The sequence below is a fragment of the Armigeres subalbatus genome, unplaced genomic scaffold (genome assembly GCF_024139115.2).
Source record: "Armigeres subalbatus isolate Guangzhou_Male unplaced genomic scaffold, GZ_Asu_2 Contig1259, whole genome shotgun sequence".
In the NCBI taxonomy this organism is placed as follows: Eukaryota; Metazoa; Arthropoda; class Insecta; order Diptera; family Culicidae; genus Armigeres; species Armigeres subalbatus.
In genome coordinates this window covers 356,823-381,838 of record NW_026942022.1, presented here as the reverse complement: position 1 = coordinate 381,838, position 25,016 = coordinate 356,823, and the positions used below count along the sequence as shown (strand labels likewise).

Below are 25,016 nucleotides of genomic sequence, written 5' to 3'. Positions count from 1 at the left end.
GCAAGCCTTAATAGTTCGGGGGTCGGAGCGTGTATGCGGCCTCTTAAACCCCAATTGTTAGGAAATCATAAGGAGGGCGTCCATATCATGTGGACAACATGTGGAGGGAAAAGTTTGCCAGTGCACGACAGCAGCAATCTTACTATTATCTTACTAAAATTTAAAATAATATACATATAAAAACTATGTTCTGCTCTATAAATAAATTTTATTAATAAACTTGCTTTAGGATATAAAAAAAAATAATCGCACCATGCACCTCTACAAAACTACCGTCCAGACTTTACTTGTGCGATATGCCGCACCTGGCCATGCATTGTTCAGTCTTCGTCTTTAATACAGCTTTCCACCAGCTGCCGTAAATTGGGATTCTCCATGGCAGCTGCTATCCGTTCCTTATCGTTGATCTGCTTGTTAACTGCAATAAAATCCATTGTCATTCGATTTCAACCACTCAATCTTATTATCATTTCTACATCAAGCTCATCGCGCTAAACGTAGGTACCAACTCCTAATAGATATTGTAGAATCCATCAAGAAACAAAGACACGGTTGAATAATATTTTCCATTTTATGTGTATGTTCTCTGATCAACCACGCATCATCCCATTTTATGCCTGTCTTTTGTTTTTGGCCTTTGACCAGTTTTTTACACAAGTTTGACGATAGACGCTGCATTGCTTTTTTACAATAGTTGTTACGTCATGCTCGTTTGGAAACGCTTTTCGATCTCTGGATTGTACAGCATCTTTCAAAGTTAGCCAAAACCAATCAAATACTCACTTTCATCTTCCGTGGAGTGGGCCCCCTTTTTGATGTAGATATCCAACTTTAGATTATGGTTGAGATTTCGTTGGACTTTAACCCGAATGCACAGGCCAATCAAGGTGGCCAGTGAACAGTGCGGCACCGTCGGGTTGAACTCGATTCGCACCACATAGACGTTTCCTTCGGTTGGTTTCTGGACGAAGATGCCTTCCTCGTACACCACCTTAAGGTCCTCAAGGGTGTTAGGCTTCTCCGGGTCCCGAATAGTGCGCAAAAAGTCTATAGAAGGGGGGAAACGGAATGAAACTATGGTCACGAATCCATGAAAATGATCAGCAAATTCTCACCGTAAATTGTTTCTTTGAGGTCATCCTCACCGCGATAACCGAGCTGCGATAAGGTTGGCGATGGTGAGACTTCTTTTTTATGAGGTGTAGCAGATGCTTCAACAGCATCGGAACAACCAGGTGACGCTGTTAGATCCTCGGAAGTTTTTCTGCGGAAGAACGACAACATTGTGCAACGCTGGTGATCGCTAGAATTTTAATTATTTGCACATAGGATGAATTATTTAATAAGCTGAAAAAATATTTTAATCTCTCAAAATATCAACCTCTGAAATGGAACAATGACTGCGACGAAAGTAATCGCAATTTTTATTTTGGTCTATATTTTCGCTTTTCAAATGTCAAATCGCAGGTTTAAATACAGTGCCGCTGCAAATCAGAATAGGATTCAGCTACCGGGAAATGGTCGACCTTTTGAAAATAGATAGGGGGAATGACGGCTTTGGCAGGTTTTGTTCTATTATTGTCAGGGGGGTTTTTTATGACTGATTATGCTCAAATTTGGCCTAAACATTCTTTGCATATCAAAGAATGTTGTGGTCAAATTTCATAAAATTTTGTCGACAAAAAACCCCCTGCCAATAATAGAACAAAACCTGCCAAAGCCGTCTTTTCCCCTATGTACTTTATTCTACACAGAAAAAAATTCCATGGTAACAATTACTATTTTGTAGACTACGGCATGTTTTTAAAACAACCACAAATTTTCAGTTAAATTAACCATGCATTCGGACAAATTCACCACTGATTCAGTTCATGTAACAACATTCCACCACGACCACAGTTGATTTTTACTGCGCGCATGGTAAAATCAAACGGGTTTGTTGTCTGCTGAAAATCGTCGGTGCGTATTCTTAAATTAACCCTCGGAATGGTAGTTTCGACCGCAACATTTTTTTGCGTGTATTTACTTGAAAATTGTGCTTGGTTTTGACGTAAACTACCCGCATATTGTAAACAATCTGTATCATTGTTAAAAAACTATTCGCATGAATTAAGGAAAACTGTTACTATTTATGTAATAGCCGATTAAAAATGGAACTATATGTTTATTTAGAGCCAGTATTATACAATACCTTCAATATACGCTACCACATGCATTAATATCACAGTTTATTGGTTCTTAATAATCTCTCATCTTCCATTCGTTTGAAAAAAACAACAGTAAATTTTAAAAGACTCATAACTGATACTGCAACAATACCGAATATGGCCACTAAATAATTACGTATCATCTAAAAAAAGTTTTGTCTCGTTGCGATTCCACACACACTTTAAGAAATGTATCCTCCAATGATAAAAATCCGATAGACCCATCCGTTCAGTGTATGTCCGATTCTCAATAGGCGGCAGAACAAATTTTCCGTGTAGCTGCCATCGATTATTGTTGATAAAAGTTCTGGTTCACTCGAACCAAATTAAATCGTGTTAGTTATTTTTTATCAATTTGTTTTTCGTTTCTTGTACCGCTAGAAAAGCCGGAGGTAAGTAATTAAATTTGCTTGACTAAATGAAATAATATTAGTTGATAAATATTTCTTGCATCTTACAAAAGTTTGTTCCGGTTTGCGTGAAAATAGCGATTGCAGTTCAACGTATTCTATTTACTTCATACTCATTGTAGCTATCGGAAATGAAATTGGTAAGTATTTTAACATAAATTAAATATATCGCAGATTTATAACTTAGTCATTTCTTTCCTGCGTTTCCTGCAGGTCGATTTCGTATTCTTCGTGGATGCGGCTTCCGAATACCCAGCTGAAAGACAAAGGCAATCAAATGAAGTTCTCCATGAAGGTAGCTCATATTGTTCGCCGGTTTTATAAGACGAGGAAAATGATAAATAAAATATCTTATACAGTGAACGTTCGCTAATTGGGGTTTTTCTAGTTGGGGCGCTTTTTAGTTGGGGGTTCGCTAATTGAGGCGAAACCCAATTAAAAAGCAGCTAAACGTCAGAATGTGATGTCAAAAACGCGTTGACGTTTTGTTTCCGTGTTTGGCGGGATCGATATTTTCTGGCGCGTAAAATTTTTCTTTGTTCAATGCAAAAAGTAAAAACCCAGATTAATCCACCTAGCAGTGATGATGCCTTTCTCGTGCATTATAAAATATATTGAAAAAATCACATTAGAAAGGTCAAAAAAGCTCTTTGGGGGAATAGATCACATTTTTTCGATCATTTTTAATATTTTTGCCTTCACAGAGCCAAAAAAAGTTGGGATTTTAACATTTTCTTACTCTCAATTCAAAAGTCAGGACAATTTGGTATATTTGAGTGCTGAAAAACTTAATTTAAAAGTAAAATGTTTATTTTGATGTATTTTTTTTCAAATCAAAATTGTTATTTTAACAGTGGGAGTTTTCAGAACAAAATTTATTTAATATTCAAACTGTCTCTGAAATTTGTTGTTTCTGGTAACACTGACAACAAGACATTATGCAATTGGCAGCAAATGACGATCTGTCATGACTCAGGAGGACGGCTTTCTTCAAAGCGAAGCACTTCATCAGCAACAAATTTCGAATAAACTGCAACAAGCGGTAAGACTCAATCATTCAAATAGAATTTCATTCATTTGTTAGCTAATTATTCTTCCATTTCACAGGGCTTATCATCGCTTGCTGATCGAAAATGAGATGTCCGTAAATAGCACTGAATTGCCGCTAAAAATCGAGTGCTCCGTGAAAAACATCATGGCGTCCACCGGACGATGCAACGGGCCGATATTAACTCGGATATTAAAGCGATTCGTGCCAGCTTGCTTCATCGCAACGTAGGAACCGTGAAATTCACCACACTAAACTAGAACCAGGCAGTGGCAAACAAATCGTAAGTTTGAAGGATATATCGGAAGTAGCAGCCGTATTCCTGATACTAGGCAGCTGCCGTCCAAATTTTAAACAAGGCAGAACATAGGTGCTGCACTGACTCAGGACGAGCGAATAATGCTTCCAGAGCAAAATTCCAGATGAAAACGTAAATAAAAATGTTCGCGTATTCATTATATATTTCAAAAAGTATAAAATAAAATGGAAAATCGAAGTAAAATAATCAATTTTAAAAAAGTAGTATTTATTTTGGTAAAAGTAAATTGAAAATTCACACATGAAATTGACAATAAACTAAACTTGTTGTTTTGAAAGTTTACTAGTTGATTTCAATGTAAAATGTACATTTCGTTTTGAGAGTAAACTCTTATTTCGAAAAGATAGCTCTTGTCAAAGTTTTGACTGAAGTGACATTTTTTCAATTGTGGATTTAACAGTCCTATACTTTCTACTGAAAAATACTAACTAATTTTCTTAATTTTACCAACGTTTCTTTGACTTTTACCAACGATTTTTTTTTGTGTGTAGCCACCATTAAAAACAATTGTTCTTTGAATTTTCAAGGGGGACCTTTGGGGAAAAACAATGTTTTTTCAATAATTCCGAAAAGCAATGATCGGGCCCATTTCCAATAGCAAACAATTCCCCGTCGAATGCAACTTGTTGCGAGTAAATCGGATAATTCTAAGTTCTAAAAAGTGTGCCTACAAAATTTGTACACATACACACACATACACAAAAAAACAGACGTCACCTCAGTTTGTCGAGCTGAGTCGATCGGTATATAACACTATGGGTCTCCGGGCCTTCTATCAAGTTTTTTTTAGCAATCATATAGCCTTTCGGTACAACTTTGTTGTACGAGAAAGGAAAAAATGCATATGTTACAAATATGCGATCGTGCGGTAGTACAATGATTAGCGATAGTAAATACAATGATTAGCGCAACGGCGCGTTTTGAAAAATACATATGGATTAAAATTCGATATGTTTCAACTTTCCTGATTCCCACGTAGTGTTTTTTTCACCAATGTAATATTAAAGTTCAATAATACTACATAGTTGTATGTCATACATTGATTTTGCATCCCTTTGTGTAATAATTGTACAAGTACATTTGTGAAAATGAAACCAAACAAATGAAACAATTCACATAAATATAAATGAAAAAAAAAGCCGCATAATATGGAAATAAGGAGGTGTATGAAAACGAACGTTAAGTTCAAATCACCCATATGCCCAAACTACACCATCATTCCACCCAAACCAACCAAACCACCCAAACCAAAAAGCAGTTAGCCTTAATGACACGCCTCTTCTTTCCTTCCAAACAAAATGGCAGCAAACGTAACGAGCGCACGAGAAAGCATGTACGTAGGTATCCGATTTTTATTTCCAACGACGAAACTTTTACAGCTGTGTTGAGGCGAGCGGCTGAAGTCATCGGCTTCGGGTCTCTAGCGCGTGTGTGTTCGTCCATTAGTTTTCGTGTTCCACATTTGAAGCTTTGGAAAACTTTGCTTGAGAGGTTAGCATCATCAATAATACTAAAGACACACTGATGGTACAAGTACCACGGTTATATACCCTAGTACATATTGTACCATGGTTTTCCACGTTGTTCCAGCATGGTACAAGGTGACACACTAGTGGTACAACTTGTACCATGGTACGAATACCACCAGTGTGTCATTAGTATAAAGCACGAAAGAAGCAACACAAACATTCATGCTGTCAGTTATATACACGGTGCGAAATTTATTCACCGCATGCAGAAATGCTACACCCTTAATTTGTTTTACTCAATATTGTGCGGTTACTTGCTAAGTTTTTTTTAAACTTTATTAAGTGTTATTTTAATCTCCAGATTATGTTCAACACCGTACTTGCTAAATGGACACGGTCGGTTAAAGTAGCTGTTCCTTAAATAGTTCGTTAAAGTAGTCGCTAGATTATTCGCTGTTGGTTTGAGCGAGACAGAGTATATGTTTAAAAAAATTGATCAGCAATCTGCGGTGTATTGTTCGAAATGAACGTTTATCAGCAATGGACTTTATGCTGTACTATAGATCTCGCATAATTTATCAAAAGGGCCTAAGTAATATTTTTTTCATGAATTAATTTGAGTACTGTAATCAACAGAACAACATGAAAGCTATTGCGATTCTTTTCTAAAATTAGCATACTGGCTCACCAGTTACGCTCCGGGTCCCATGCGCCGAGTTGTGCGCCATGCAAAAAGTAAATAAACCAATGTCAAATAGATGTGAGCTTTCGGTAAGCTTTTCCACATTCGCTTGTAAGGTATGTAGCATATTGTCGTCCCTTTACGAAAAGATATTTTAAGTGAAATTGTTCGAGGTTTAGTAGTTTTTTGCTTTTCTTTCGCCTGTGTTGCGTTCGGGATATTGTTTAAGTGGATATTAGTAGTGCAATTATGTTTAATTTGTGATGTAATATTCTACACTTAAATTGAGTAAAGTACCATAATATGACACAATACCTTAGCGGCGCACAACTAAGCGAGGCAGAGGTGAATGAGCAAAATGCTATAATATCTCGAGAATCACAATATTGATTGCAGTATTCAAATTAATTCATGAAAAAAAAAGTTACTTACGTCCTTTTGAAAAGTTATGCGGGAAATGTAATAAAATGCGTAAAGCCAAAATAGAACTTTTTGGGAACTTGCAAGTGTTCTGATTGTTTAAGTTGACTTTTTGTAAATTTATTGGTCAATATTTAAGAAGTGCAGTTAAAAGAAAAGTGCATACTTAGTTTATTCAAATTTGATTCAGACTATCTTTTGAAAAGGGTCAAACTTGTTTTTACTGATTTTTTCAAATGGATATAATCGAAAAACGACCCTTCCTACAAAAAGTGTTGTATGGGTGACTATCGCAAAATCAGTCAAACTTTCTAATAAAACTTTTTGAAAAACTCAAAATTGAACCCTACACTAAAAAAATCGATTTAAAAAATTAAAAGTCGATTTGCAAAAAAACGCCCTTTTCGATTTGGACGAAATTTTGTCTCAAGATAGGTGATTATGTTCCCTACCAACCGTCCATATTGCGATGTATTGCTGGGCACTTTGAAGGGAAAAAAAATTCTAACAAAAACTTTTTCTTGACGGAATTGATTTTTTCAGTGTCTTTAAGGGGTGGATTTAACATATGTATACATAATATACTCATATTAAGTATTCCTGTACAGTCAGGCAGAGTACAATGTTTTGGTCGTAACTGGTCGCAACTAAAGAAGCTAATAATGGAATATAATATTGTTTTTGAAGATATAAACCCCTTCTTAATATTACTCTTAATTTAAAAACAAACTATATTTAGTGACTAAATTAGACAATGTATCATAAAAATAGATTTGCTTAGGGTTCTATAACGATGGCTTTCACTGGTTTAATTTCAGATGAAAATACACTGAAAATAATTCCGACAAGAAAAAGTTTTTGTCAGAAAAACTTTTTCCTTAAGAGTGCCCAGCTTGCGATGTATGGACGGTTGGTAGAGAACATAATCACCTATCTTGAGACAAAATTTCATTTAAATGAATAAGGGCGTTTTTTCGCAAATCGACTTTAAAATTTTTAAACTGATTTTTTTCAGTGTAGGGCTCAATTTGAATTGTTTCCGATATTTTCACTAGAAAGTTTGACTGATTTTGCGATGGTCACCCATACAACACTTTTTGTGGGATGCGTCGTTTTTCTATTATATCCATTTGAAAATATTAGCAAAAAAATTTCAGCTCTTTTCAAAGGATAGTCTAGATTAAATTTGGAAAAACATTTTTGTTTTCATTTCGGATCATCTGGTGATTTTTCATTTCTCATTTTTCATTTCTTACTTCTTACTTTTCACTCCTCACTTCGCACTTCTCACGTCTCACTTTTCACAGAAATGGCAGAAATGACGCTTAACTTTTAAAAAGAACATATGTCACCTTTTATTCATGAATTAATTTGTGTACTGCAATCAAAAGCTATCATATTGGTCTGTTGATCGCAATATTAAAATTCATTCATGAAAATATGTTTCTTAGGTCATTTTGAAAAAATAAACGAGAATTTTCAGTGTATACATGAAATCTTAAAATAGGTACTTTTTAACTCATTAATGGGTTTCTATGTTTCTTTGTGAAGTTTTTCCTTCCGTGTAAGCTGTGTATTCTATGCTGTCAGTGTGCCGGTTTCGAATAAATTGTGTCTTGGGAGAACATAACCTAGAAAATCGATAGCTTATTTGTTACGAAATAATGATGTCTCATAACTCTTTGAATATTTACTACTTTTTGAGAAGTGCCATCATTATGAAACTCAATAGTGAACAAGAAGAAAACATTCCCCATCGAATGCAACTTGTTGTAGCAAAATCGATTCAGGTTTAGTACTAGAAAAATTGGCTAATGTTTCAATGTGCACACACATACGCACACACACACACGGACACACACACGGACAGACAGACATTTGCTCAGTTTGTCGAGCTGAATCGAATGGTATATAATACTAGGGGTCTACAAGCGCTCTATAAAAAGTACGTTTTGGGAGTGAAATGAAAGCCTTTCTGGTACAACTTTGTTGTACGAGAAAGGCAAAAACATTGACGCTTGTCAAAACGCCCCAATTAGCGACCGGCATTCACTAGTTGGGGTGAGGTCGTGCCCCAATTAGCGAACGATCACTGTATAACAATGCAAGTCCAACGTTCATTATGTGTTTATTTCAATATGTGGAAGTAATTGCGAACTACTCTGCTTTTAATAAAAGATAAGGGATACGGTACATCGATCTTTTTCACATATCATTCTACGCTTCACAAATTATATCACATATTGTTATCAATTTAATCATGGTTTGTAAATGAACCGTATGATATGGTGTGTACCGAAAAAAATGTACTGGAAAATTCCCATTTCTATTATTATCAATTTCCCACCTTATCGGCCGCGACGATTTGAAATCGTCGCAAAACAAATTGACGCCAAAATCGTCGCCAGCAGAAATGGCCATAAGATCTGTCAAATCAACTGTGAACAAAATTTTATATACTCAATAATCACATTATTTCCCAAAATTGAGCCCTGTTTTTAATGTAGATTGACATTATTTTCTAATAAAACTAACATAATTTTAGAATAAAGATGTTGTCGACGATTTTGATAGTGCCTAAAAAATGGTCGGCGCGTTTTGTTACCAAGGAAACAGACAATATACACGCAGAAAAATAGTTTGTTTGCTTAACAAAAAATTGGGTCAAACCCGACAAACATGTTTGTTATCTCAGGGCTTACAAACATTTTTGTTGAATTCAACCCGATTTTTTTGTTCATTCAACAATCATGATTGCTATTGCTTGCTGTCAAAATGGTATGGTCAAAATGGCGAATTCAACAATCAATTTAGCTAAGTTAATAAACCTGTTTGTTGATTCAACAATAAGTTTGTTAATTTTGACGTTTGTGCCCACTCTTTTCTTTTTTTTGTAAATAATAAAATGAAAAAAAAAATCTATTTTAATAACATTTCTTATTTTTATTAACATTTTTTTTAAATATTGGTCAAATACACTACTAGTTTATTTGCAAATTAATAATTCTGCCTTTAGAATCCATGAATTTTGCCTCTGGAAACTTGCTTCAACGATGGTAATCTGTAGCTTCACCTATCACCAGTTGCTAATCTGTTGCTTTTATCCACTAAAACAAAAATATTTTATTTTATTCAGTATTTTCACTTGTTGATAGTTATACTTACTTCTTGTTTACCTCAACTAATTACCGATTTCAAAACAGAAAACAATATAAACAAAATTGTTCAGTGAAATATATATATGTATATTCTTTTTTTTCACTTGTCTACCACGCACAATACACTATGAAATTTTCATACACGTTGCAAAAAACTTCCTCACCATCAACAAACTAGTTGGTTAAATCAATTAACAAAATTGTCGATCCCGCAAAACGTGTTTATTCAACCGACAAATATTATTGTTGGCTTAACAAAAACAGTTAGTTGTATTTGACAAACCATTTTATTGATACAACCATACTAAGTTTCTATGCGTGTAGTAATTATACTTAACCGCCTATTACCCATATAGTCAATTCTCGGGTCAATTGGCCAAAAACAACATACCATATTGAGGAGACCATTTATGATGAGGTTAGTTTATCATAAGTAAGAACAACAAACGACATAGTTGGTTTAATGTTATGTATTGTCATGGACGTTCTAAGAAATAATCCAATTATGGTTCATGATTATGAGGGCGGATCCGCACTTATTCTCCCAAAAAATTTTCAGCAGAGAGAAAAAGATAGCAGAGGAAAAGCTGGGTGCTGTGGATAGAGCCGCTTTTCTGCTCTCAAGCGAGTAGCGGGATATTTTGAAATCAATCCCATAAGCAAAATTATTTTGTAGTTACTTGACTGTCAAACATTTCCCGCTCTTCGAATTTCTCTTTCCATGCTGCATGAAGGCGCACAAATGCGCGAGACTCTACATGACTTTACGATGGTTTACATACATTCCTGTTCCAATCAGCTGCGGAATCTCGTAACGAGTGCATTTTAGTTGCATTCTTTCTAATTTTCAACTCGAAATATAATGTGAATATATTTGTTAAAAAGAATGCAAAACTCAAACTAAGTTTATTTTTATTTTTTCCCCAAATAATAACAATACTTCTCAATATTGTCGGCGTAGCACCAACTTAGAATTCGGAAGTCGGGACTTCCGAACCGAACTTTCTTCCGAAGTTTTATCTGGCAAACTAATTGATGCGTTGTAAAGCGCATCTTTAGGCGAATCAAGCGCACTATATCCGAAGTTGGGAAAGTTGCCTGTATCTGGAGAAAAATCCAACTTCGGTATAAAAAGCGGTATAAATTTATTCCGGATACACAATATAAGATCTAAAACGAACATAACCACAATCTTCAATGTTTGGCTCCGGCACAATAGAAAATTTTGGCTTCACTTTGACAACCATCTCTTCCCCTCTGCTGAAAAATTTACCTATTTTCAGAGAATAAGTGGATCTACTCATTTAAATGAGTAAATCCACTTATTATCCTAAAATGTATAAATTTTCCAGTAGAGAGAAAGAGATAGCAGAGAAAAAGTACCCATTATTGAGTAAATGATTTTTATCGGGTAGGGTATATGAAATAAATATAAATACTGCGGGCCTTATAAGAGTAAAATCAGCAGTGATTCAAATCGTTCGGGGCTGTCAGTTTGAATATGAATCTGAAACATTCATTTTCCCAGCAGTTGTTCTAGATTCATTTTTTATACCAGTCAAATGTCAAAAAAATAAAACTGGTATAACGCTCCGTTCTATTTTCTGCAGATTTGAATCACGAGATTCAAATATTTTTCAATTGTTTTGGTGTATGAATTCGTCATTTTATCTACGGATCAATCCACTTTGCAATTACAGCGCCTTTCATGGCAGCAACATAATGATTTCATTTAATTGAAAATTTGAAAAACATGAATAGAACACTGCTGGGGTAACCAGTGAGTTTGTTCTATTTGGCTCCAGATTCAAACTTGAATAGTGGTCGAAATTTTGGAACGAAACTGAATCACTCCTGATTTCACTCTAAGGGCGATCCAAATATGACGTTCACTACTTTTTGATTTCTATAAACTCCTGCTTCCTTCAAACTGTCACAAAATCATAGACCCCTCCTCCCCTATAAAGCCTGAAGAGCCCCGCACATAGGATACGTTTGCGTTGCGTTTGACACATTTTCCATGGGAAAACTGTCAAACGCAACGCAAACGTATGCTATGTGCGGGGCTCTTTAGACGTCATTTTTAAACGACCGCAAAAGCTTAAATCAGGAAAAAATATTTATATTGCGATTTTCAAATAAAATTAGCATTGCAGACAACCTGCAAGCAATTTGCATAGGAACGAACTGTCAAAATTCACGCTGATTCGTCTATTTTAGGCGTGTTATTCATTGGATTCACGTTAGTTTTAGTTTGATGTGTACATCAGAGCAGTGGTGCTAACATATTACACTTATTTTTCAGGGAAGTATGTCATACATTGGCACTTTATTTATTAGTTTTATGATACTTTCCTGTAAAAAAATAACATTATCTTAAATGTGGATTAAGAACTCATTATATTTTGCTTAAATAGAATGACAAATCATTACGACTTCGATTTTAACATAATCTTCTTAAAAGATAAAATAGCCAGCAACACTGTATGCAAGATCTTTTGCATGTTTGATGCAACTTCGTGCATTTGGCGAACTCAACGCAAATTGTAATATTTTTTGAAAAACCTTAATCTTTTATTCCCGGGAAATGTAACTTTGATATACCTGCTCATATACCAGTCTAGTCTTGTGCCGCTGGAAAAAAAATCATGTCGCGGTGACGGTGTGACGTCACCATTTTTTATTTTGGTTTTCTTCTGTTTTCTCTCGAAATTTATTTTGTTTTGGTAAACGTTCTGATTGCTGCGTTTTCCATTCCATCCATACTGATCGCGAGCCGCAAACATTCCGCTTTTCCTCAATTTCCATCCATCAGTTCGCGACCCGATCCCCCGCAATAACCCGTACCGGTGGTGGATGCTGCTGTGCTGACAAAGTCGGTCCGTGTGTAGGTGTATCTGATTTAGCGCACGAGATTTCACGTTTTATTTGCGCGAACCGAGAGTGTTTGGTGTGCGTCGGGTCGTGAAAATCGGATCAGGATCAAGCCCCAAGCAAGAAGTGGACGTTGGGTTTTCACCAATCAGTCAGTCCGAAGCTGTAAGTGCAAGAAGCAAACACGAGTTGCGATTCGTATACGTAGTTCGCTCGGTCGAAACGGGAGGAAAGAAAATTATTTTCGCACTTTTCATCGCGAAACTCAAGCTGTGTGCAGCGTGGAAGAAAATCAAGTCGCAAAACGCGTTCGGGTGGATTTCATAACTTTGAATAAAGTACTGATCAGGAAAACCATTTCCCTAAATACAACGGAGTGCGGACACGGTTTGAAACTGTCCAGTGCCTGTTTAATTTGCAACGCCGTCGAGCAGTCCCTTGCATGGAGGCGGAAATGACCAAGGAAGTCAGTCCGGTTCCGAGACCGGAACGGGGTAGGGAGTTTAACAAATTATCGCTGGTACATCGAGTTTACTACGCCTGCAAGGATGGCTTTGCTCGGCTGCTGCTGGCCACGCTCAAGGACATCAGCTGTGAGCACGATCGGAAGGCCATCGTCGATCAGGTAAGGGGCCACCCTCTTGACCATCGTTACCCTATTTGGCTGTAGAGTCGATTCGTAAAGTGTCGTGAACAATCTAATACGAGCCAGCATACTTGCAAGAGAATAAATTCGCTTTCATTTTGGCAAACCCTCGGAGCCATGTCTGTGGATATGGGTAGTTTTTCAACAGGGCTGGTATCGAGTAACTTTTATGTGACCCGCTCATTTTTGTATGCCAGTTTCTATCATGGTTTTACATTCCTAAAATATTCCAGTTGGCACCTTTCTGTTGTCCAAGCTGAGATTACCAGCCCTGCCTTCGGGGAAAAAAATAGAATTGATTTACTCTAGCAGTTTATCTTTTGTGGTTTGCTAAACACATTTGCGATCCTTGACAAATGTCATTCGATGGTCGTCTTTATCTTTAACACACATCTTAACTGCTGCAGCACTGCACATGTTCACCCCATTTCAGGCTCCTATATACCAACGTATACAAGCTTTTTACACTCGTTGCAAACCACGACGCTGTTAATGAACTATAAACGATCTTTCTCTCCGCGCGCGGCAGTAGTCGATTACTTGAAGATCATGTTCAATTTCTCACAGGCGATGCCGGGTAAAATGATTTAGTGTTATTCTATTGGCCCTTTTCTAACTCCACCAGTGGATCAATGAACGGCTGTTTTTTAAGCAGGGGTTAAAATTAAAAATGTCGTCATTAGGAAATCCCACCATCATGTGGAACCTTGTACGGTTTTCTTTCTCTAAATATTAATTAGCTTTTTTTATTTCGAAAGATAAAATAGCCAAAACAAGCTAAAACAAATTACCCTGCCTGTCGTACCTATTGAGATCAACGATCGCTACTTATAACAATTTTGACGATGCTACGATGCTATATCTAGATAGTCTTCTATGTCGATGTATTCATCGGTATTGATAGAATTGAATCTCATTTTTTGCGTATGAAGAAATTGTCATTTATGTATAGACGCTTCCCTACTGAACCATTTTCGGATAGGAAATTTTCTCGACTTCTCTGGGTACAAAAGCATCATCGTGTTAATAACTCGCAGTTAATAACTGTGAAAGTGCTGAATGAACACTAAGCTGCGAGGCGGCAATGTCCCAGTGGAGGATGTAATGCCAATAAGTAGAAGAAGTATAGCCATAAGCTACTACATATAGGATATTCTGCTCTTGCTTGTCACTGATGCTCCACCATCAATAACGAACAGCTGTACCTCTTTTAAAAACGCATCCACATTCACGGAGCGCGATGTCAGCGTCTCTTGGGATTGTTTGTAGAGCAAATAGAAGAATAAACCCGAAACGAAACGAGAAAAGTGTGTACACTTAAATGCGAATGTTTTCACGAAGACAAACGAGCTCAAATCTGCGTGTTTTCTTCCGCCAACAAAGACGCCTATCTAAAGCGTTTGCTAAAACCATTAATCAATGTTCATGTGCGTCTGAGTGAAGTCTAAGGATTTCATTTGAACAAGTTTTACTCGGAAAACCTTGTTTGATTTCGATTCTCAAACGTTTTTAGCTTGTCTGAAGCCCCATACAAAAGTGGTGGATTTTAAATCATTCAATGCGTTTCATATTAATAAGTTATCAAAATGCATACGAATACATTTTATTTACTGCAAAATTCAAGTCAATTTGAAAGACCTCTCAATAACTACTTACTGAAAAACTGCATAGGCGTGTAGTACGCATTGCTCTTCTGCAATGGTTTCGCGGAGGCTAACTGATCGTCACAATTGGAGACTGCCAGTCCGAAGTGTTTCCAGCTAGCCATCTGACATTTATAAGTAAAATATCTATTAAACGACCCAACAGGTGCACAAATATATTAGATCATATTACCAGACATAAGCGTACGAAATATTTAATAAAATAGGCAAGTTTTCACTTTTTTATGATCAATAGAGTGCAATTTTGTAATACCTTACCTAGATACCATGTTGAATACAGCGTCGATACACCGATGCCTGGCGCATTTTGGAGCTCCATAATCGTTGGTCTTGGGCGATATTTTTTCAGTTTTCTCGAATGTTTAGGATGCCCAGGTCCGATTCCGGCAGCTTTTTCGTGACCTTGCACGAAGTCGCTAGCCTCTATCCGGTTTTCAGTTAAGTATTGTACCACTTAAAGCTGCCGTGTTTTATACGATTCACAATCTTTCCTTTTTTGTACAGTTGAGCATTCATGCGTCACACACCATTTTCTAGTTTCCCTCTGAGTATTGTACGCAGCACATGTCTCTCGAAAACCCCGAAAGCTCTCCGTTTCGCCACTTTTAACGTCCACGATTCATGTTCATAAAGGGCCACTGGTAGGATCAGAGTTTTACACAAAGCAAATTTCGTTTCCGTATGCATGTTGTGGGACCTTACTCGATCTCCTAATCGCGTTCTTGAGTGCAATGTTGAATAATAAATTCTAAAGTGCACCATCCTGCATGATCACAATCACAAACACAATGCTGACACTTCGTCAGCAATCCGAATTTATGATTTCTTGCCGTAAAGCGTTACACGTAACATCAACTTTACCAGAATACCATTTTCAGACATTATCTACCGCAGCGCATTTCATTAGAAATCAATGAACAGGTGGTGTGTCTGCAAGTTGTACCAAGATTATCAAGATGTTGGGATCAGATCAAATTAGTACTCATTATAAAGTTGATTCAAAAGTATAAGATTGCTTATGTCGTTCTGACTGTGTGACTAACATCTAGGTTACTTCGACCTGGCAGCCAAAGTACCGGTACTACAAAAACCGATGTTGGTGATGAATCCAAATATGCACTACAACATGATGCATAAATTATAGCCAGTTGAAGCATAATTTGGCAAAATATTTTAAATGACTACAGCGCCACTAGTGTTCTACTACTTATGCTTCTACTTATTATAAAGTTCAAGTGTACTAAGCTCTCTGGTACTCAGCGGTACCCAGGAAAACTAAGCAAACCTTTTATTTGCATTTAAATTTGTTCTAATTTTCTTCCGTTGTTGTATAACGGTTTCGCAGTTCAGTTTTCCCGTAACTCAACTGGAAAAATATATTTATTTAACCGATAATAATTGCAGTAATTCATCTTCAACTTAAAAATTAGTTTCCTAACTATACGAGCAATCCAATGTGCATACCAGCTGCAGTTTCTGAGTTTAGGCCAGCTATTAACATAATGCTTCATACATAATGTCAACCTTTCTTACTTGACCATCACTCGCTGTATAAACATTTGCAACACGGCCTCGTGAAGCGGGCGATCCCACCCCCTCCACATCCCTTAGGGAGCGTCCATTAATTACGTCACGCAAAAAACGGTGTTTTTTACCCCCCCCCCACCTCCCCCTTGTCACAAATAGTCACATTTTGCCAAACCCCCCTTGAATATTATGTCACATTATCGTAGACCCCCCCCCCTCAACAAAAGCAATTTTTCAGAATGTTCTTTATTATGAAATAACGCAGCCTTTGATACGTATTATAAAAACAAACAAGTTTAGTAATAAAACACAATAAAGTTTTTGTACGTGTAACTTGTTTAATATCTCCACAAATTGGTGAAGCAATCCGAATTAATTCAGTTTGAGGTTTGTACGGTTTCGAATTAGACTTTTCAAATTCTTTGGGAACAACAAATTCAACTCAAGTAAACTTCAATAAAAACGATAATGAAACTTTATAAAAACATCATGAGCTTGAGCTTGAGCTTGAGCTTGATTGACTGCTCGTAGTTGCTACTCCATTATGACCAGATCAGCTGTTCTTGCACAGGGAACCAACAGATGTTTGCTTGGGACTAGCACACATCTTCAATGTACAAGTACTGGTGATCTCATTTGTTAGGTCATACTGGCGCCTGCCACGTCAGAATGCAAGTCAATGTAGGGAAGGGGAGGAAATGATGATGCAATCACTCGCCCACTGCAAGCCGAATATACCTCTGCACTTGCCACGAGTTCATGCGGAATTTGTTGGAATTTCTGGGTTAGGTTGGAGAGGCAGAGGTCCGTCTTGGTTAACGAGCTGCCAATGTGATAGATAGGAGAAGGTAACTGATGGAATTTCTAATTGGATGTCGGAAACGAGCTCTATAGTTCATTTCCAATTCTAGCAGATTACTGTTAGAATACTCAAGTTGAAGGTATAGGAATAGTAATGGAAACGGTATGGAAGTCCATTTCCAGTTCTAGCGATTGCTAGAACATAAGAAATAAAGAGAAAGATAAAAAGTAGGAGAATGGAACGGACCTGGGATTGAAACCATGACCTCCTGCGTATGAGGCAGAAGCAGTAGCCATATGACTACCAAGCCCGCCTCAAAACAAGAGAGATCACGCACTAAACTGATTAATTTTATTGCCGGCTGCGCAACGCAGAACACAATAATTCGGCCGACCGCGCGATCGTTCTGTTGTCCGAAACATGAGAGATCACGCACTGAACTCAGAAACTTTATAAAAACATCATATGACGAAAATTCTGTGCAACATGTTTGCTTCATGTGAACGCTTACTACTCGTCAGTCCACGGATTCTGTAGATGGTCCGTGATCGACACCACGGGAAAATCAGATGAATCAGTGACACATGTGTCCAATAGCGATGATTTCGGTAGATCGCTGAGGTCCAAGTCGTCTTCGTCCATCCACTCGCAATCCATATTTTCCCCTCGGGCCACGACCGCCATCCACTCACGCTGGCGTTTTGCAGCGACACGTATTGGTCGAACCCTTTTAACTGCTGGTGGTACCGGAGTGGAGTTCGCTTTATGCAGTCTTCGATGCTCACGAAGCATTACCACCGAAGCGAAATACAACCCACAAGTACAACAGATACGGTCGTTTAATATGGGTTTCACAGATGTACAATACATATCATACGGAATCATCTTATATGCCCTGGCTGATTTCGGTAACATTTTATCTATCTGCAGGGAATTCAAAACGAACATCGAAGGGAAGTGCAATGTTTCGTCTTTCAAAGATCCAATCAACCCATGCGATGTTTGTGACAAGGACACTGGTGGTGGCAAAAATCTGTTTTGCAGTACATTCTGTATGCTACTCCGCACGGGCGAACAACAGTTTCTGAAATAAAATAAGAATAATTATGTTTTTTTAGAATAAAAACAATTTGCATAACTACCTGTCGGAACATTTCACGATCTGAAGTAGGTATTGACTGGTTCTGACGTGAGCTGCAAACCAGCTTTGATCGAACTCGTTATATAAGTCTGGATCAGCCTCCGACGAATCAGGCTCAACATACTCAGCCACCGTTGGATAGCCATCGATCGTCAACTCATTCCACGTATCTGCGAGCAACTGACCTGCGAATTTGAAATTTCGCTTCTCCAAATCAGAATCGGTGGTTCTTAATTGGCTATCCAAATGTGACCCGAAATGGTCGTGTGGAATCACCAAACCAGCGAGCTCTTTACTCAACGGTGCCATGCGTCGTTCAACTCTGTTGAACGCACTGCGGCCTGGCGCATTCGTCGCAATGAATAGCGCATCGAGATTATGTTCTTTGAAATGATGAATGGCAACCTGGATCACTTTCCGATACCGTGGGTTTTCATCGGGACCGCCATCGACGATGAAAATCAAGACTGGTTTAATTAATTGCATATTATTCGGCAACTCGGCCGTACGAAAACCATTTTTTTGTTAAATATCTTGGCTGTGCATATGCACAGCCAAGATATTTAACAAAAAAAAAAAAAAAAGACTGGTTTGATCAACCCATCGAACTTCATTAAATTTTCAAATGATTCGAGGCAGAGCAGGCGCCCAAAATCCAAAGCATGTGAGTAAGCCGTTGAAGATGAGTGCTTACCGGATCGTATGGCAATATACGTCGGGCCAGAGTAGCCTACAGCCTCAGGCCTCCCAAGCCCGTTCGGCTTAATTTCGATGGCTGCGTACACAGAAGGAATGAGTTTATGCTTATTCGCAACCACCCAGTCGTGGTCGGGCAGCGTGACCTTATACTCCACGTGCATAAGAATGGGGGCCTGCTTATTGGCAGCTGCCAAACCAATAGCAACCCTCGCTTTGTCATCCTGGCTAATAACTCCAGCTTCGTTAGGACCGAGAAGCGACGCCAGTTCTTCGAGTGATCGAATCGAAGCTGTACAGAATCGGCCATCGAGATGGTCCTGATGTTTTGTATTGCTCGCACGAAGCAGTTTGACCGGTACCGTGGAAATGTGGCGTTTTCCTTCGCTGCTGTCAGCTCGCCTCGGGATCAAACGTAGATAAGTGGCTGATCGTTTGATACTAAACCCTTTTGACTGCAATGCAAGTGTCAGTTCATTGAGAGTTTTCACACTTCTTACGCTTTCATCGTGTCGTCTGTCGTGAGCGGCAGACCCATGCAGCGCTATATCACAAATTGTCTTGAGCAGAGAAGGCTGCTCTTCTTCAATCCTTGGACGTCCAGCAGAGTTCCGAAACGAGAAGTACTTTCCTAAACATATTCTATATATTTTACTAGGCTCTTATTTTAATAAAAATGTAATTATTAACAGTAGACTGGGGTAGCTGCCAGTATTGACCAAAAAAATGAACTAAAAAACATTTCGCGTCTAGCACAACCTATCGAAAAAACAAAAATCAGTGCGCACGGTTGCTTTTTCTTCATTTTTGGAATGGTTTATTGTGGTGGAACAATACTTGAGTCAAACGCAATTGGGAATTATTTTTCTTTTTATGTTAGGCCGGAACAAATATTATTTTCTTTTTCTGTCATCAGCCCCTCGATTTTTGTGGCTTTATTTTATTATTCGAGGGAGAATTCAAAATTTGATTGGAAAAATAAATAAAATGTTGAGCTTTTCCAGAATATTCTTTAAGAAAACTGATGAGTTTGACGATTTTATCAATTTATCCATGTATTTTTTATTTGCCACCCCCTTCGTTATCCAAAGACCAGCATGACAAAAGACGAAATTTATATTTGTTCCGGCCTTATTTGGCTTGATTGCCATTTGATATCAATTTTTGAAAAGTTGTACACCGTCAGGCATTTTTTTGAATTTTTATTAAGAAAGTTTTCCGGCCATGACCGCTGCATTTAGTTTCATGCATTCATTATTAAGAAGTGCGGTAAAAAAATTAAAGCGTAGGGGTTTTAAAATTCCCTTCCTAGGAAAAATGTTTAAAAAATTGACGGAAATGGTCTATTCAATAGCCATTTGTGAACAAATTTGAGTTGACTTCAGCAAAAAATATGTTAGTTTTAGAGCTTTGCGGCAATATATTGATATAGTTTGTACGTTGTTTTTAATAAATGTGATAATTTTCAGAAAATTGAATTTTTTGAACTTTTATACAATTTGTATGAAACGAGAAAATATTTAAAAAAAACTAGGTATTTGTCACTTACATCCCTTTGCGATTGACCCCCGCAAATAAATTGTAATAATACGAACGCTCCAGGAATAAAAATATAAAATAGATCAATTTACTTCGCACGTAAGTTTTAGTCCATATAATTGGCCGTCATGTTCCAGCCTAGCCTATACTAAAATAAGAAATTTCCACTAAAAATTAGAAATTTTCCATAAAAAATATAAAATTGTCAATAAAGGAATCGGCGTATGAACAATAAATAAATAAATAAATACACAATTTCTTCAAATAATGCAATACTTCCATTAACAATTAAGAATTTTCCACAAAACAAAAATAAATAATGATTTTAAAAATAATCAAAAATTGCTATTATAAAAGAAGTATTTACCATAAACAAATCAAAATGTTTCGAAAAAAATACAAATTTTTCATGAATAAATCAATATGAGCAATAAACAATTACAAAATTTTCACACAAAATGTATATTTTTTTCCTTGAAAAAAATTAAATCTTTCCAGGAAAAAAATGAATAAAGCGCAATAAAAAATATGAACATTTCTATAAAGAAATATAAAAAAGCAATAAATCTTAATAAATTAAATTTTTGCATTTATTTGTGGATGTTTTATATTTCTTTATTAGCAATTTCCTATTTTTTTAATGGAAAATTTCTAATTCTTTATGAAAATTTTATGTTGCTGCCCTACCCTTTTTGTCGATATTTACCTGCTTCAGGAATCTCTTTGACCAACTGCAATTTGGCCTGTTTTGTTTTCTCCCGGTGTTTTTGCTGCCGGATTGCCTCATCTTCCTTAAGTTTGATGGACTTTTCGAGTTTGATTTTTTTATTCCTTAGACCTTCAAGTTTTGCATGCTCGTCATCTGTCAACAATCCGGAATTTCGCCTATCGGACAAAAATAGCACTTGGGAATTCACATCATTGAGTTGTGTCCTAAGGCTTTCCTGGACAGGAGCGGAGCGTTTCGTAGCACTTGAGCTCGATGCTGCCGTAGTGACATCTGGTTCCTTTTGTGACGATGCTAGCTGTGACAAAGGTGCTGGTATTGCTACTGGCACTTTAGCTGTGCTTAAGGATTTTCCCCAAAACTGGAGCAGCTTTCCTTGTTTCTTCAGGAGATGTCCCTCCAATTCCTTGATTTTTCTTCTAACGTTTTCTTCTAACACATCACTGTTCTTCTCCTTCCATTCGTTCCAAAACGCGACGGCATCAGCCTGGCACTGCTGCTTCTTTCTCTCAGGAAATGCCTTAACAAAGGCATTGTACAACGATTGGAAAAGTTCTCCGCGATTCATGATTCGATACGTAAAATGCGTAAAATAGTTCTCACATAGCTTGCACTGATTGATAACAACAACTGAATGAGCGTCGTCTTCATCTGTCATTCACAAAAACGACGGGCGGCAGCAATGGGAGCTTCCGTTTATATGGTGCAACTCATTAATCGATAAATATTTTCAAAAAACGATTATCCAAATATAGTATATTAACAATATAGTCCACTTCCTGAATCCCTATATATTAGGCAACAGCCAGCATATTCACCATCTTGCGTCACAAAAGGTGACTAACGCCTCAAAACGATAGCCAAGGTGTGTGATAATTACAAAACACTAATTTTACAATTTTTGTAAATTCGAATTACATTTAAAAAAAAATTACATTCAGATTTTAAAAGGCGGTCGTGGAATAATTTCTAGCATATTATTTCGACATGTTATACTGCATACTGAATCATACATTTAAGCACCCCTCCGAATGTTTCTTCACTACACTGCATGCCGTTTGTGGCACCGTGGCGCTACTGAGTTGTCTCTTCAAATCGGCCAGAGTGAACTATATTGGTAATAGAGTATATTTGGATTATCTGTTACTTACGTAAAAGTGTTTTACTGCCAGGCTGATATGTCACAGTTGAGAGAACCCACTCTCTCCCCTCTGTCACGTTTAGTCACGTTTGTTCAGACGCCCTCCCCCTAAAAGTGTGACGTAATTTGTGGACGTTCCCTTATACAGGGAAAAAGTCAACATGACTATTGACGAATCCAAGAGATAAAAAGAAGAAGACATGCGATGGTGAGAAACAACAAAATCGTTCATAGCGAAGTATACGGCGGCGATTTTAAAATGCTCGTATAAAATTCTAAAGGTATTCTGATTAAAAACTAATGAATGTAAAGTGCAAGAAAAATGAAAAGCTAGATTTAGAACACATTATTTTTTTCGTGTAATGCACCTAAAATATAGATTTCCATTTTTCTCGCACTTTAATTGATTAGTTTTTAATTAGAATTGGTTTTTAATTTTATACGGAAGCGGGCTTGGTAGTCATATGGCTACTGCTTCTGCCTCATACGCAGGAGGTCGTGGGATCAATCCCAGGTCCGTTCCATTCTCCTACTTTGTATCTTTCTCTTTATTTTCTCATGTTCTAGCAATCGCTAGAACTGGAAATGGACTTCCATACCGTTTCCATTACTATTCCTATACCTTCAACTTGAGTATTCTAACAGTAATCTGCTAGAATTGGAAATGAACTATAGAGCTCGTTTCCTACATCCAATTAGAAATTCCATCAGTTACCTTCTCCTATCTATCACATTGGCAGCTCGTTAACCAAGACGGACCTCTGCCTCTCCAACCTAACCCAGAAATTCCAACAAATTCCGCATGAACTCGTGGCAAGTGCAGAGGTATATTCGGCTTGCAGTGGGCGAGTGATTGCATCATCAATTCCTCCCCCTTCCCTATATTGACTTGCATTCTGACGTGGCAGGCGCCAGTATGACCTAACAAATGAGATCACCAGTACTTGTATATTGAAGATGTGTGCTAGTCCCAAGCAAACATCTGTTGGTTCCCTGTGCAAGAACAGCTGATCTGGTCATAATGGAGTAGCAACTACGAGCAGTCAATCAAGCTCAAGCCAAGCTCAAGCTCAAGAATTGGTTTTTAATTTTATACGGACATTTTAAAATCGCCGCCGTATACTTCGCCATGAACGATTTTGTTGTTTCTCACCATCGCATGTCTTCTTCTTTTTATCACTTGGATTTGTCAACAAAAGAAAGTAAAGTCTACGGACATAAAAAGAAAAATAACAACAATATACGACAGAATTTCAAATAAGAATTTTTTTTTTTCCAATTTCGTTTATTTGGTAGGCTCAGGCGTGTATAACACTTTACGGAGCCATTGTTCTTTGTGATATATACAATCAATATCATTTTATTATACGGTTAGTAAGAGGGGGGTAGAAGCCAGCGTACTCGTGGTGACTCGAGGTTAGTTTACAATGTTTAAGGATGGACGGGGCTTAGGATTTGGGATCAGGAAATTTCAGCTTCTCATCCGGGCATTTGGCGTCAGTGACGATGAGGCGTGTCGTCGTGCTCGAGGAATGGTTCGTCTGGGAGCATCTTCCGGATGGCAAGAGCTATAGAGCTCTACGGAACAAAAAGGCAGAGACAGAACAAAAAAAAACTTTAAAGAAAGAAAAAAAACAAAATGTTAGATTTTTATGTCAGAAGCACAAAGAAAACTATAAATGGCCTGCATATAGACAACATCACGATCTCCCAAAACACCGCGAACTTCCCTGAAGGGTTGTTTACCTCGGGCCACAAGGGTATCCAATAATTGCTCTCTGGAGGCGTCATTTTCCGAGCAGGACCAAACTACGTGATCGATGTCATCATAATCGGCTCCGCACCTACATAAGTTGCTATCGACAAGGTTTATTCTGTACAGATGTGCGTTTAGTGAATAGTGATTGGACATAAGCCTCGACATCGTGCGAATGAAGCCTCGACTTAAGTCCTCACCTCTGAACCACGCTCGCCCAGAAACTTTTGGAACTATGGAAAATAGCCACCGTCCAAGTTCGTTGTGTGTCCAATTTCTTTGCCAACTTTGAAGAGTACTCTGACGGACTAATGGGAAAAACTCGTTGCTCGAGTATTGTCTATCATAAACTTCACCTTCCTGTGCGCCCACCTTTGCCAGCGAGTCTGCCTTCTCATTGCCGTAGATTGAGCAGTGAGATGGGACCCAAACAAAGGTAATCTTGAATGATCTTTCGACCAAAACACGCATCTGCTCTCTTATGTTTGTAAGAAAGTAAGATGCCTGTTCAACAGGTTTCATCGACCGGAGTGCCTCGATAGAACTAAGACTATCCGAGAAGATGAAATAATGGTCTACGGGCTGATTGGAAATTATCCCCAAAGCGAAGTTAATTGCTGCCAGCTCAGCAACATAAACCGAGCACGGTTCCTGAAGTTTCCGGAAGGTGGTTGAAGTTACATTGAAAACACCGAAGCCAGTGGATCCGTTAATGCGAGAACCATCAGTGAAATATCTGTTGTTGCAATTGACATGTTCATATTTTTCTGAAAAAGGGAGGAATAGAAAT

The 25,016-nt window shown here is 37.6% G+C and overlaps 2 protein-coding genes and 2 long non-coding RNA genes across 5 annotated transcripts in view; 3 read left to right on the top strand and 1 right to left on the bottom strand.

Moving 5' to 3' along the window:
- Positions 1 to 188: 188 nt before the first annotated feature.
- LOC134202539 (MIP18 family protein galla-1-like) lies at positions 189 to 1,400 on the bottom strand. Its single transcript, XM_062677545.1, has 3 exons — positions 1,116 to 1,400; positions 784 to 1,047; positions 189 to 418 (listed from the first exon to the last, which is right to left on the bottom strand). Exons 1-3 carry the CDS (start codon positions 1,282 to 1,284, stop codon positions 321 to 323), a joined length of 531 nt encoding a protein of 176 aa, XP_062533529.1. The 5' UTR covers positions 1,285 to 1,400; the 3' UTR covers positions 189 to 320.
- Positions 1,401 to 2,463: 1,063 nt separating this feature from the next.
- On the top strand, positions 2,464 to 2,882 carry LOC134202538 (uncharacterized). Its single transcript, XR_009977261.1, has 3 exons — positions 2,464 to 2,599; positions 2,671 to 2,757; positions 2,831 to 2,882. It is a non-coding gene; the product is annotated as an uncharacterized LOC134202538 (long non-coding RNA).
- A 649-nt stretch (positions 2,883 to 3,531) lies between these two features.
- On the top strand, positions 3,532 to 4,174 carry LOC134202541 (uncharacterized). Its single transcript, XR_009977262.1, has 2 exons — positions 3,532 to 3,659; positions 3,725 to 4,174. It is a non-coding gene; the product is annotated as an uncharacterized LOC134202541 (long non-coding RNA).
- An 8,199-nt stretch (positions 4,175 to 12,373) lies between these two features.
- LOC134202537 (protein fem-1 homolog B-like) overlaps positions 12,374 to 25,016 on the top strand; it is a 50,935-nt gene continuing 38,292 nt past the window's right edge. The window contains exon 1 of one of the 2 annotated variants that reach the window (XM_062677544.1): positions 12,374 to 13,212. In XM_062677544.1, the coding sequence (XP_062533528.1) occupies positions 13,030 to 13,212 (183 nt within the window). In that variant the 5' untranslated portion in view covers positions 12,374 to 13,029. The remainder of the gene's footprint in view (positions 13,213 to 25,016) is intronic. The other variant, XM_062677542.1, reaches the window with a different exon arrangement.